Source organism: Phodopus roborovskii, unplaced genomic scaffold (assembly GCF_943737965.1).
Source record: "Phodopus roborovskii unplaced genomic scaffold, PHOROB, whole genome shotgun sequence".
Classification (NCBI taxonomy): domain Eukaryota; kingdom Metazoa; phylum Chordata; class Mammalia; order Rodentia; family Cricetidae; genus Phodopus; species Phodopus roborovskii.
In genome coordinates, this window is record NW_026126517.1 from 8189216 (window position 1) to 8202714 (window position 13499).

A 13499-nucleotide genomic window follows, 5' to 3' on the forward strand; every position below is an offset into this window, starting at 1 on the left:
TTGAAGTCTTGGGATCCTGCAATTAGTCTTGTTCTCAATGTTGTTGGTGTCACCCTGCCCTCTGTTCCCTCAACACACAAAATGTCCAACACAATCCTGGATCATTGTAGTCTTGAGGTAAATGCCTATTGGTGACTTCTGGGAGAGTAATCTGGCCAAGCATTCTTCCTCTCTCTCTCTCTCTCTCTCTCTCTCTCTCTCTATATATATATATATATATATATATATATATATATATATATATCCATTCCAAAGACAGAGGTGAGCCTGGTGATAAGGTCATTCTGGGACCCTAGTAAATGACAACTTGCATTTGTATCCATAGAACTAAGACTGCTCACTCTACCCCAAGCACACATCCTTGGTCAGTACAGGTGATATCCTTCGAAGGAATCCATTTGTAGCTACATAGATCTCAGTTTTTTTAGTGTAATGAACTGGATTATCATCTTGGAAATACTCCATCCTTCCAAAAAATCCCCCCTGTTTTAAAAACTTCTAATGGGAGTGCCTGAAGGTGTAAGGAAGATTCATAATGTCTCTGGGTCCTGGGCTTGAAATGGAACATCACACTAAGAAAATTTGTGAAACTATCCCAGACTCCTGTGTTCATGTCTGTTGTCTGAGACAGAACTTGCATGTCTCAGTTCTGTCTCTCTTACCTTCCTCATTTTAGCACATTTCCCTATCTTCCCATCATCCAATCTTGTGCTTCCCTCAAATTCTGTCTGCTTCCTGCAGCTTCTCTGAAGTATGGAGTCAGAAGTGTACAGTCAGCGTTAGAAAGTACAGGGAAACCTTCTGTCCTGCAACTCTAGGGCTGTTCTTCTGCCCTAGGGCTCCCAGCATCCAGCAATCTTAACTGGTTGTGCTTTAGAAATCTCATCTAACATTCAAAGTAGGTAGGGCCATCTAACCACTTTCACTGGACCTCTGCCCATAGTTCAGCAAAGAAGCCTGTTGGTAGAGATGCATGTGTCTATCAAACAGGTCATGAAGAGTCAGTGGGAAACAGTTTCAGGGGTTTGGGCCTCAGCCTTGGTATGTTCTCTGAGTTCCTGAGGTACTTGCACTTTTGGAGATGCAGTGCGGTCAGATCTCAGCATGAAGGGGGGCACTCAGTACATTGTCTTGGCCCACTAACCATGACATGGACTGTGCTAGATTCATATCACTGTGACAGAATGTGAGATGTTCAGAGTATGACAAGAAAGGGGAATTCTGTGCCTCATGGGCAGAGGGAACTCAGGTCATGACTGGTTGTTTCACTGTGGTCTTGTGGCAAGGCAGTGCATCATGGTGGAAACATAATCCAGGGCAATACCACTCATTTCATAGGCAGGAGAGGAAGCAGGGGAGGGTCATGGTCCCCTATCACCTCCAAGGCCACACCTCATCCATCTAAAACCTCCCATTAGATCACACCTCTTAAAATGCCACCTCCCAATGGCATCAGGTTGTCCACTAGGACTCTGATACATGAGCTGTCAGGCAACATTTAAGATCCAAACTACATCCCAGACACAGTCAGTCATGAGCCTGTGATTATCTGGGACAGCACCAGAACGTGAGGCTGCCTGATGTCATCATTGCTAGAGGGTGGTCTCAGGCCAGCGGCACAGTTGCACTTGAGCACTTGTGAGAAATTCAGAATCCTGGAACCCACTCCAAGCACCTGAATGAGAATAGAATTTTTTAAGTCCCCAAGGAATTTATATACAAATTAAAGCCTGAGAAGCACTTCCCCCCTCTAGTACAAACTTGACAAAATCTGTTTTCTCATTTAATGAGGTAGTATTATCATAAGGAGGCCCATTTTATATGGATTGTATCTATTCTTTCTCCTTTTGTGCTGTTATATATCCATCCCATGAAAAGAATGTTGACAAAAGTGAAAATCAGCCCTTGCAGACCAGAGGTTGCTTAGGAATACCCCACAGAGTACCCAGTCTGCCTTGCTCACACAGAGACATGTGGCTTCCGTGTCTTGTGAAGCCATTCTTCAGTCTGAATGTCAGTTCTCCTGAGTTGACTGGCACTCTTGACCTTGACCAGAGTGTTTCCTGGGCATCTTCCCAGTGTATACCCTAAGCTGGAACTCTCTTATTTCTCCAGCAGAAGAAAATACTAGCCCTGCTTGAGAGTCCGGCCAGGCCCATTGAAGATAGCTCATCTGTTTTGCTAATGCACTGAGGATTAATTACATGGTCACAAGCATTCTGTAACACATTCTTTTAAAGAATAATGGGCTCTTACCAAAGATAGCCAAACATCCCATTCTTTCATATTTATTCATTACCAAAACAAACAAACAAACAAACAAAACAGTGAGAGTGGAGATAATTCTTGTTTTACTCTTCAAAAAATCGCCCAGGGGTCAGTCAGTCAACCCAGTTTCAACAAAGGAAATATGATTTATCTTTGTGAAACTCTCAAACTAAGTGAAATCAGGATTCTGCAGATTAAGAAAAAAGGGAGAAGGTGCTTACATCTCCCTACCTATCCAGTCTGGACAACTGTGAGGTAGACGGCTTTGACCAGACATATCACCCTAGCATTCTAGAGAATGGGATCCTAAACCTTGTTTGGGAGACCCCATGCTCCCCACCATCATTTTCAGCTGTTCTTAGATGATCTCTTGTGCCTAGGGATCAATTTCAGAGCAATGCATTCCAGACTTGTACTGGAGTCCTAGGCTAAAAGTATAGGGGCTACCATTCTAGACACTCAGGGGGCTTTTCCTCTTTACCTATTGCTCAGTCTCCATGCTAATTTGGCTGGATTTGGCAACCTCTCTAACTCATGCCTGTGAAGTTGCCCTGACTTCTATTGGCCAATGCAATATTTTCTCAGAATCACAAGGAATGGAGCTATCAGAAGTGTTGGTGTAAGGAGTAGGGTTTTTCCTCCCGCTACTGGTCTGGTCCCAATGCCACGCCAGCCCCAATTAACACACAGAGACTATGTATTTGATATAATGTTGTTGGCCAGGTACATGCTTCTTATAGGCTAGATCTGCCTTAATTATTAACCCATTTTTGTTAATTTAATATTTTCATGGGCTCTTACCAGAGAGCCAGCAGCCATCCTGCTCTCTCCAGCCTCTCCATCTTGACCCCTCCTCCCTTGCTTTCCTATTGGCCAACAATGCTTTATTCATTAACCAGTATGAAAAACATATTTACAGAATGACATCTCCCATCATCTCTTTTCTGTCTAAATAAAAAGAAGGGTTTTAACCTTAACACAGCAAAATATATCACATAACAGTTATCAAATAAGAATCACAGTTAACAATATTTAGTCCATTAACATTTAGTAAAATTTAAGAAAATATTTCATTATTTATCCTATTTTTGTATGTCTAAAGTCTATGTAACTTATCTTTAATCCTAACTAAGGAAAACTATAACCATAACTATCTGTCTTCAACTCCTTCAAAGACCACAGAAGGAAAATATATAAACTCTAGAAATGACAGAGACAACTCTTTGCCTGGCCAGTCACCCGAAGTTCTTCTGTAATCTTCCATTTTTAGCTCATAGGCCATAGTGTGTCTGGCAGACTCTTCAGCAAAGCAGGAAACTTTTGGCACAGCGGCGGGTCAAGACTGGCGGCGGGCAGAAAAACCTACTCTCACATGTTGGCTTGAGGTGACTCTAATAATTTCCATAGATAAGGCCCTGGAAATATATTCTCCTAAGGCATCATACTTTCTAGGGATGGCTTTAGTAAGCAACATCTAGAGATTAGTGTTATTTCTAGCTAGAGAATAAAGTAGGGGAAGGCAGAAAGTATCGAAAAGCAACAGGACATGGGCAGCACAAGTACTAGAAATTCCCCGAAGCCTCGACCTGGAGCAGCTAGCGTGTGAAATCAACAGAATCACTCCCCCAACCCCACATTCTCCTCATAGACACAGCACCTTCCTGCTCCATAGCCAGGGTGGACAAGATTGGTTGAGCGAGAATACATTGGGTCAGAATATGCATGTGGGGTGGTGGGGCAAAGTATGGCTGTTTCCTGAGCTTTTATTGTTCTGCCTAGGTCTAAGAAAAGAGGATTAAGCAGCAGGTCTGTGAGAAAGGAAAATGATTCTGCCTTTTGGCCTTCACACTGCTTGGGTTTTCAGGGGAGCATAGTGTTCCAACAGAACTCAGAAAAATGGAGTTTGCTTCCTTTGCAATGAACCATAGTACAGGATGGGAAGGGGTGCAGGGAAGGGTTGGGGCTGCAGTAAGAACATATAATAACAAATTAAAATGAAGCAATTTTTTCAACCTTCAGATAGTTTGGATATCATACTGTTAACTTTATATGTACATAAGAGTGAGACTTTAAAGATGCCCCCCAAACCAGGCATGGAATCTTTGGGGTGTTGCAGCAACTACAGGCTATTGCTTACTATGTTTAGTTTGACAAGCTTTCAAGCATTTTCTTCATCTGCACAAAATAACTCATCCGTCAATTCCCTAGTATACCCCACTATAGTTTAAATTTTTAAATTTTAAAGTGACAACTAAAATTGTATTTATTTATCGTGTGCAGCATAATATTTTAAAAAATATATATGTACATTGTGGAGTGGCTCAATCGAGCTGGTTATTTATTATCTGTCTCAGGTTGAAAGTGAACCAGCAACTTTGAATTTATTTGTATTAAAATGTGAAATACATTACATTTATCCTGTACTACAAGGGATTAGCTTATATTTTCTATGCAAAGGCATTTATATACAATGAAAAACAATATTGTTTATAAAAACCTAAAGTTACTTACAGTGTATTATTATATTATTGATCATGACAGATCTGTTTAAACTGTCAAGCTTTATTAATGTACTGGGATATTTATAATGCCCATTCTTAATTAACTCTTACAATAATCATTGCAGAAATTATTGATAGTTCATTCTTATCAAATGCTCTACAAAAGTTAACATGATTTTATTGCGGTAAATAAGGGTCAGGATAAACAAATAGGCCGAATAGATGTTTATTCAGGGAGAAATAACTTACAACCTAGACAGATGAACACCAGGAAATTCAACCCGATCCTCTCCTGTCCGAGTCACGCCAGAAAGAGAGCGCCTTCCTGGCCCCCTCCGACCTCCTTCCTCAGGTCACCTCCGCCCATCGCTCCACCCCCCCAATGGGCGTGGTCAGTGCTACAGAAGGACTACCTCACTACAATTCCCCTTTTAGTCTAAAGAAAAGATTTAGGCTTAATACAAAACTATATACAAAACAGTGAATAACAAGTGTGCTCTAAGAAAAGGAAAATCGAGAACAAAATGACCTACATATCTAGTCCTAGGGTGAGGGCATAATGGAGTTTACAATAGAGTTGTCCTAAGCTGGAAAACGTAAGTCTAGTACCTAATATATCTAACTAGGAAGAGAGAATAATAGTTGTGATAGTTTAATCTTTAACCTCATCAAGACCTGAGAAGGAAAATAACAATACTAGAGTAGACAGGAAATGCGGATGGACAACTTCCAAAACGGTGCAGCAAGGACAGAAACAGCAAGCCACCTGAACAGTCACCCTAGGTCTCACAGCGACGTTGGTACACCCAGATTTGGCTAAGGCCAAGAGAACTTGACAGACCACAACAACAGCAGGGAAATAGAATGGCTGTCTTACCCTGACTTGGCAAGGTCAAGCAGTGTTCTATATTTGTCTCCTGCAAGCACATAGGACTGCATGTCCAAATATTGCGGTAAATAAGGGTCAGGATAAACAAATAGGCCGAATAGATGTTTATTCAGGGAGAAATAACTTACAACCTAGACAGATGAACACCAGGAAATTCAACCCGATCCTCTCCTGTCCGAGTCACGCCAGAAAGAGAGCGCCTTCCTGGCCCCCTCCGACCTCCTTCCTCAGGTCACCTCCGCCCATCGCTCCACCCCCCAATGGGCGTGGTCAGTGCTACAGAAGGACTACCTCACTACATGATTTGCCTGCAAATGCACTTATTCAAGACTCCATCAGAGAATGTCTTACTTTGTAGCACTCTATCTCTTTGTCAGCCCCATTCCCTGGCTTTGCCTCTTCCCTTGACATTCTCACATTCCGTGATGTTTCTGTCTGTAGAGTAACAATTCTGCACTGTTTTCTGCCCCATCTCTCTCTTCCCAGAAGGCCAGGGCTTTGTGAGTGAAGATGAATACCTGGAAATCTCTGACATCAAACGCGACCAGTCCGGGGAGTACGAGTGCAGCGCCTTGAATGATGTTGCTGCACCTGATGTGCGGAAAGTAAAAATCACTGTAAACTGTGAGTTGATCTGCCATCAGGGAATTTCTGAGGGAAAGGGGACAGGGATTAAACCAACAATCTAGTAGTGACAGCGCCCTTTTCCCAAAGCCCCACACTCCAGGGCCTGCCAACAGAAGGGCAGAGTTTTATCAGATTGCTGGGCTAATCAACACCTGTGATAGCATTTCTAGCTGGAGTCTTCCTGGGCCTCTCAGAGCTCTCAGCAATTGAGGACTATGACTGATTTCAGATGGATTTGAAGGCCTGAAAGGCAAATATAACACCTTAACTTTTAAATGAAACATCTTCTTAAAATAAATGGTTATTTTTACCAAGAGGAGGTGTGTCACCAGTGGACAGCTGTGTCTTCTTCCCTGGAGTCACTTTTTTTTTTTTTTTCCTTTTTTGGCTTGCTTGCTTTTATTTCCACAGACCCTCCCTATATCTCAAAAGCCAAGAACACTGGTGTTTCAGTTGGTCAGAAGGGCATCTTGAGCTGTGAAGCCTCTGCTGTCCCTATGGCTGAATTCCAGTGGTTCAAGGAAGACACCAGGTAACTTTAAGCTACTGGGCAGCTTTGAAGCAGAACCCATTGATCATGCGTCTTACCAGAAGGAGGGCAATAACTTCAGGGGAAAAATGAAGCTAGATGAAAATGTGTTATAACCTCCCTTGTAACCAAGTTTCCTTTTAGAATCAGAAGTGAGAAGAAAAAAGAAAAAATGAAGGAAGCTGGGAAGTCAACAAAATGAATTGACCTTGTTTTAGAATTTTGGGTTTGTCATGGATGTGGTAGCCTCCAGAGAGTTCTCTTTTGAGTGTGATGATTCCTTTTTCCTCCTAATAGAGGACATGTCACTTAAGGCTTGTGTTGAAGGGCTGGGCAAGTCAGAAGATAGGCATTTGAATAGGACATCATTGTGGTAATTCTAGGACTCACCTTTGCCTTCTTTTAATACCTGCTGCTTCCCTTGTTGGTAGGTCCAGACAAATAGCCCTTTGTCCTACTGCAGGTTAGCCACTGGCCTGGATGGAGTGAGGATTGAGAACAAAGGACGCATATCTACTTTGACTTTCTTCAATGTCTCAGAGAAGGATTATGGGAATTATACCTGTGTGGCCACAAATAAGCTTGGGAACACCAATGCCAGCATCACACTGTATGGTGAGTGCAGGATGCCTGGATCTGGAGGGCTTGGCTATGTGAGGGAGCTCCAGGAGCTTGGGAGGGTAATAGGCACAGTCTGCTCTGCCTGTTTCCATCCATATTGTTCAACCCACCACCCTTAGCTTAAAAAAAAAAAAAAAAAATACTCCTCCCTATCATTCCTCTGGCATGCCATGAAGTCATGTTTCCAAGATAATTTATTCTAGCCAGGTTTGCTCCTTTCAAAAGGAGTAAGCCAAATTATGAATGAACTGTGATTGTGGATTCCATATGAGACAGAGAATCATGGAAAAGTTCAAAAGTAGTGTCCTCTGCAGACAAATGAGAAGACAGAAGCTGTTGAGAAAAAAAATGAGAAGCATATTGTAAGATGTCATAACTTCCATAATAAAAGTCTGAGTTCCTGGGATTGCAGTCTTAGTTTTAAAACAAGTCAACTGTTGTCATTCTGATTCTTGTGTGGATCACCAGGCCATCTTCTCATATGGGGGGAATAATTGAGGAGCAGATGCCTGAGTCCTCATCAGGAGTCCCTTCTACCCCCTCTTCCACCTCTAAAAGTTCAGATCATGTTCTGGAGATCTGCTTCTCCTCATGGATGGAGAAGCCAGGGGGCCATGAATGGCTACTATGGAAGCCCTTCTCCTTCCTCACTCCATCTTCCCATACTGCTGTGTCCATATTCCCATGCAACATTTCACTCCATAGACCAGCATCAGCTTACGGTGGTATTTCATATATGTGTATATGTGTTTATTTGCTGAGGTCTGATGAGAGGGAAGCATCTGATGAACAGAATGCAGACCCTTTTTTCCATGTGCACCTCAGATGTAACAAGCTTGACATGTACTGAACTTTGTCCACCAACCATCTGAAATGTGTGATCTATGTCTTTTGTTTTCTCTCTGCATTGTGTGTGCATTGTGCTGTGTGTGTCTTAGAAATAAGCCCCTCATCAGCAGTGGCAGGTGGGTACAGCATGCTCCTTCCTTCCTCTGCCTGCCTGAATGCCTATGCTCTTGTATTTTAAGCCTACTTCAAAAATAGGCTTGCCTGCTCCCTTCCCTAATACGTTCTTTATAGTAGGTTGCAAAGGGGTGTGGCTTGACAGTTTTGATAGGAGCATGTAGAATGTGATGGCTTTCACAGAAACTAAGGGAATTTGGTTAGGGTGCTTAGAAGAAGTGAATTCACCCTACCACATTCTGCCACTCCATCATAAACATCTAGTGGGCCACTGCTAACAAGGATGAGCCCTATGTTATGTCTGCACAGAGATACATTGACAGGAATGCAGCCCAGAGACCAAGCAGATTACTACATGACTGTCTCTAGGGAACAGTTCCCCTTTTATGCATGGTTTTACTTTCTTTTTCTCTTTTACCAAGACATTGACTTAGTGCTAAAATTCTTATTTTAAAGTGTAAGTTCTTAGGCTTATTTTTCATGATGGCAATGTCTTATTTACTAAATATTTCGTGATTTCTTGGAGTAAGGTCAGGGTTGATCAGGACAAGTTTTTTTTTTTTTTTTTTTTTTTTTGAAATTTACAGATTAATAAAAGAAGGACAAAGGCGTTTCCATTATGTCAAAATATAAGCAGAGTAAGGATAAGATGTTAGATAAGACCCAGACTCAGATACTATATCATGTACCAAGGTATTTATCCAGAGAATAATCAAATTAGGAAGCTATACCTTCACCTCCACACTCCAACATTTGGATGCCACCACAGCTGGTCTTCAGCTCTGTATCCAGGGGGAAAGCCTGGCAGCTCCACTTGTCTAAGGCATGTCCATCTTAGTCTTGCGGAAAATTATAACATGTTTATTTCTGATTGTCAATGTACACAGTTGTGAATCCAGGGATGTGAAAGACATACCATGACAAACCTTGAGGATATATATAGGAGAAGGGTTGAGATTAGAGTGCCACCTGGACTCCAACCTCCATTCACTCCTTTGGCTAAGAAAGTTTCAGAATAGAATATGGCCACTAGAAGAACCTAGAAATCATGATCAGGTGGTTTGAGTACTTGAGTTCTTGTCTTTTTCTGCTATCAACAGGGAATGAGTTGTGTCATGCAGAAATAGCACTTGTGTCCTCACATAACCTTTTATCTGAGCTCCAGTTGGAATAAAGAGTAAGGAGATGAAACCATAAAGAAGAGAGAGAAGAAAGCCAAATAGGTGGCTCATGATCATCTTCTTTCAGGGAACTCCTAATGATGCTAGGTAGGGCCTCCACCTTTATTACCTCATTTAACCCAAGTACCTTCCTATAGATTTCATATCCAAATATAGTCATGCTCATGGTCACACATTTAGGATAATAACATTGGAAGACATAATTCAGTTCACAATGCAGACATAAATTCACATCTCAATTCAGCCACATGTCAGTCAAACTCCTCCATACTTCTTTTCCTCAACTAGGCTGTTGGGATTTTTGTGCCTGCTTAAAAGGCTGATGGGAGGATTAAATAAAGGTACATATAAATAAACCTAGGTAAGTGACTTTGAAAATGCCCAAAGATGGAAGGCCTCAGAGCTGAAATTAGAAAGATTGCGATTTGTCAGTAGGGCAAAGTTTAATCAAATAATTACAACTACTGAACTTGATCTGTGGATTATGGATGCTATGGTTCTTTCCTGTGTCTTCCAAAAATTATTGTTAATTGACCCATCTGATCACTCTTTCTATTCATATACCTGCCAGGATTATTGTCCAGAAGGACATCTGCTTTTGTGTCCCCCAAAGTCTTCTGTGCCCTTTAACTACAGCTCTTTCCAAGCCTGTAAGTCACATTGTCTCACCCACCTAATTAGAGTCCACTTTCAGCATCCATTCCTGAAGGGAAGCTTCCTGGACTCTGCAGATCAGTATACTTGCCCACCCTCACCCCTCACCCCCCACCCCTGCTACCTTATATGCCTGCCATATCTTGATTTGCCCATTGTGTTCACACAGTGATTAAGGCTATGGATTCAGTAACTGCCTCAAGCAGGTACAGCACATTGTTCTGAGAGATAAGCACATATTCTTGATACAACAGGTAGATTCCCTGATCCTATAGCCTTTACTTTCACATTCTGATTTTTTCTTCAAGTTGTTTTATTTGATACAAGACTCCCCCCACCTTAATCCTGTAAGATCCATGGACATAGGATCCATGTCTAGCTATAGCTCTATGATTTGTCATGGATATTTATTCATAGTTGTTGGTCAAGAAAATTTTGTAGATGAATGAATACATGACAATAAGCCAAGATCAAAGGTTTGTATTAATGATGCGAAAAGTTCAGCTCTCAGAGACTGAGATGTGATAAGCTAATAGAGGGGCGAGTCCCAGTGGGCCTTAGTGTGTAGTCTATAATGTTCTTTAGCTGACTAGCTTAATAAAATGCTCTCAATGTGCTTGGAATTTTTACCCATGATGGCCCTTTGGGTAGGCTGTCCTCTATGGTCTCCACAAGACTCACTCTTATGCTATGACTGATAAATTTAGATTCAGTCTTAGAGAAAAGTGAAACTATCTAGTTGGCCCACCCTTTCTGTTGACCCACAATGTTTTCCTATCTTCAATTGACTATATGTATTCCTAATTATAACCATATACTGCTAGAATGTACAGTACCACTACATGGGTCTTTTCATGGCTATCTCTCTTACTGAGTCTATAAAGTATGTGCTAAATTTCTTTTGATTTTATATGTGTGGAGATGAGCTGAGGCAAACAATTTAAATGGCACTGGCTTATAAGCAGCTGAACTGTGATGTGAGTATGACATTTTAATCCCAGGACTACAGTGCTTGAGTTCTACTTTAGTTCAGCCCATGGAGGATGCTTGTGGCCAATTGGTATGGAATCACATATCAACAAGTTATTTATTTGGACCATCTCCTATACCAAATTCTCCCTTCTCTAACCATCTGTCCCTAAAGCCAACTCTGTTGAGGACCGACTTTCACACCTATAACCCGTTTATTCATACTTTCTAGACACATGTGAAAATCCTAAGTATATAATTGTGTCAACTCTCACAGGCTATGTCTGATCTATAAGGGGTACTTGACAGTCTCCTTTGACTCTCTGCCTCTGTGGTTTCAACACTTCAGGCTTATCTTCACACACTGTTACATTTCTGCATGGAAAAGCAACAGCCAAAGAAGGATGGGATAGAAGGAAATTAAAAACCTAAAAAATGTGAAACAAAACAAAGCAAGATTATGGAAACAGTGGGTGTGGAATAGACTAAAAGGAGAATGTGACTGGAAAAAGTAGACAAAACGTAGGCAGTGGATGATCATCCTAATCAGTGCTTGGTGACAGTGTGTGAGATGTTTCTTTCTCACCACACCAGTCACCTTCCTGTCAAAGAACCACAGGGACAAAGCCTCAGGCAGAGGCCAACTCAGCACATTACATCACCCACTTTCCAGGCACCCTCAGAGCTGGGGAAGGAGCAAGATATGGAGCAGAAGCTAACTGCAGCCACTGGCAGAGGCGAGATCCAGTGAGACAGACAAGCTGTGGTGCTGTCTGTTGCTCACAACTCAGCAAAGTATAGGAGCAGAAGATGGGTGCTTTGCTTGCTTTCTCTCTGCCTCTGTTTAGTGTCTGAGAAGTAATGTAGATACAAAACCCCTTCCAAAGACAGTGTCTTTGGGTTTCTATATCTGTGAAGAGACTCCACTGCCACTCTTATAAAGGAAGGTATTTAATTGGGGCTTGCTTATAGGTTCAGAGGTTTAGTCTGTTGTCATCAGGATAGGAAGCATGATAGCTGGCGATGTGGTGCCAGAGGGGAAGCTGAGAGTTCTACATCCGGATTGGCAGGAAGAGAGTGACACTGGGCCTGTTTTGAGCACTTAAAATATCAAAGCCCACCTCCAGTGGCACAGTTCCCTCAATAAACCATACCTCCTAATAGTGTCACTGCCTCTGAGCCTATATGGGCCATTTTCACTCAAACCACCACAGATGGTCTTTAACAATATGATCCAGAACCTTGGAGATGGTGGCCTAAATGCTAGAAAATCATGTACTCCATGCTTTCATTAGCTTTATTGAGAAGCTATAGCCATTTGAATATCCACCTGCAGCCTAGGGCTCTTGAAGTTTTGTCAGCCCTATGTGTGACAGGGAGTGACCAGGCTTAGCCTCTGGGCCACACTTCTGTCTGTCATGGCAGTCACTTACTTTCCAGCAGTGTGCCAACAAGCTCTGCCTTCTCCTGGCCATGAGCAAGAGACCCTGTCTTTCTGTCCTCAGAGTGTGAAGAAGGAAGATTTGAGGCCTGATTGCATCCAGCACTGTAGTGCAATGTGCTTAATGAGACATACATGCAGGAATTGCTGGACTTTTCAAGAGAGAGGGACAGTGACTGCACACAAAACCAAAAGAGAGGGGAATGGTGCAGAGAGAAAAACAGATTTCTCAAACATCATCTGTGAATTTGTAGGAACACAATTTAGTTATATTGAGTTAAGCATCAGGCATAGAGGCAACTCATTGGAATCTTGTCATCACAAATTGTCAAGTTAAGGAAACATCTGGGCTCTAGGATTTCTTCTCAGGTGAAGCATCAGTAGCTTCACTTATGGTTCACTAGACAGCTCCTAGAGACCTAGTGATCAACTTCCAATTTATATTTTAATGGTTGTTCCTCTGGGTTAAATCTAAATAGTATACTGGGTTTTTAAACTCAAGTTTCTTCAACTCACACTAGCAGTAACAGGCCCCTGTCCAAGCCACACAACATGACCTGTGGTCAAAGCCCCACACAACCAAAATTCAATGCCTCTGCCTTCACACCATGCCAACACAATGACCCTACCTTCATACCATGCCCCACATAATGCCCCTTCCTTCACACTGTGCCACACAAAATCCTATTTCTGCCTTTTCTTTCCTTTTCATTATGGAAGTGTCCTGAGCAGTGCTGCCTACTCAAGTGGCTCCAGGGCCACTATGAGGAGTGACCTCAGGGGTGTTTGGCTTCTCTCTAGCCCTAAGGCCCACCTTACATCAGGGTTTTCACCCTTTACTCCCTCAACCCCCATT

At 42.2% G+C, this 13499-nt stretch overlaps 1 protein-coding gene across 4 annotated transcripts in view; it reads left to right on the forward strand.

Moving 5' to 3' along the window:
• Positions 1-13499, forward strand: part of Opcml (opioid binding protein/cell adhesion molecule like) — a 507248-nt gene that overhangs the window by 483226 nt on the left and 10523 nt on the right. Inside the window, exons 4-7 of one of the 4 annotated variants that reach the window (XM_051196940.1) lie at positions 6145-6282; positions 6697-6817; positions 7278-7429; positions 8374-8400. In XM_051196940.1, the coding sequence (XP_051052897.1) occupies positions 6145-6282; positions 6697-6817; positions 7278-7429; positions 8374-8400 (438 nt within the window). The remainder of the gene's footprint in view (positions 1-6144; positions 6283-6696; positions 6818-7277; positions 7430-8373; positions 8401-13499) is intronic. The other 3 variants (XM_051196941.1, XM_051196943.1, XM_051196944.1) reach the window with 3 other exon arrangements.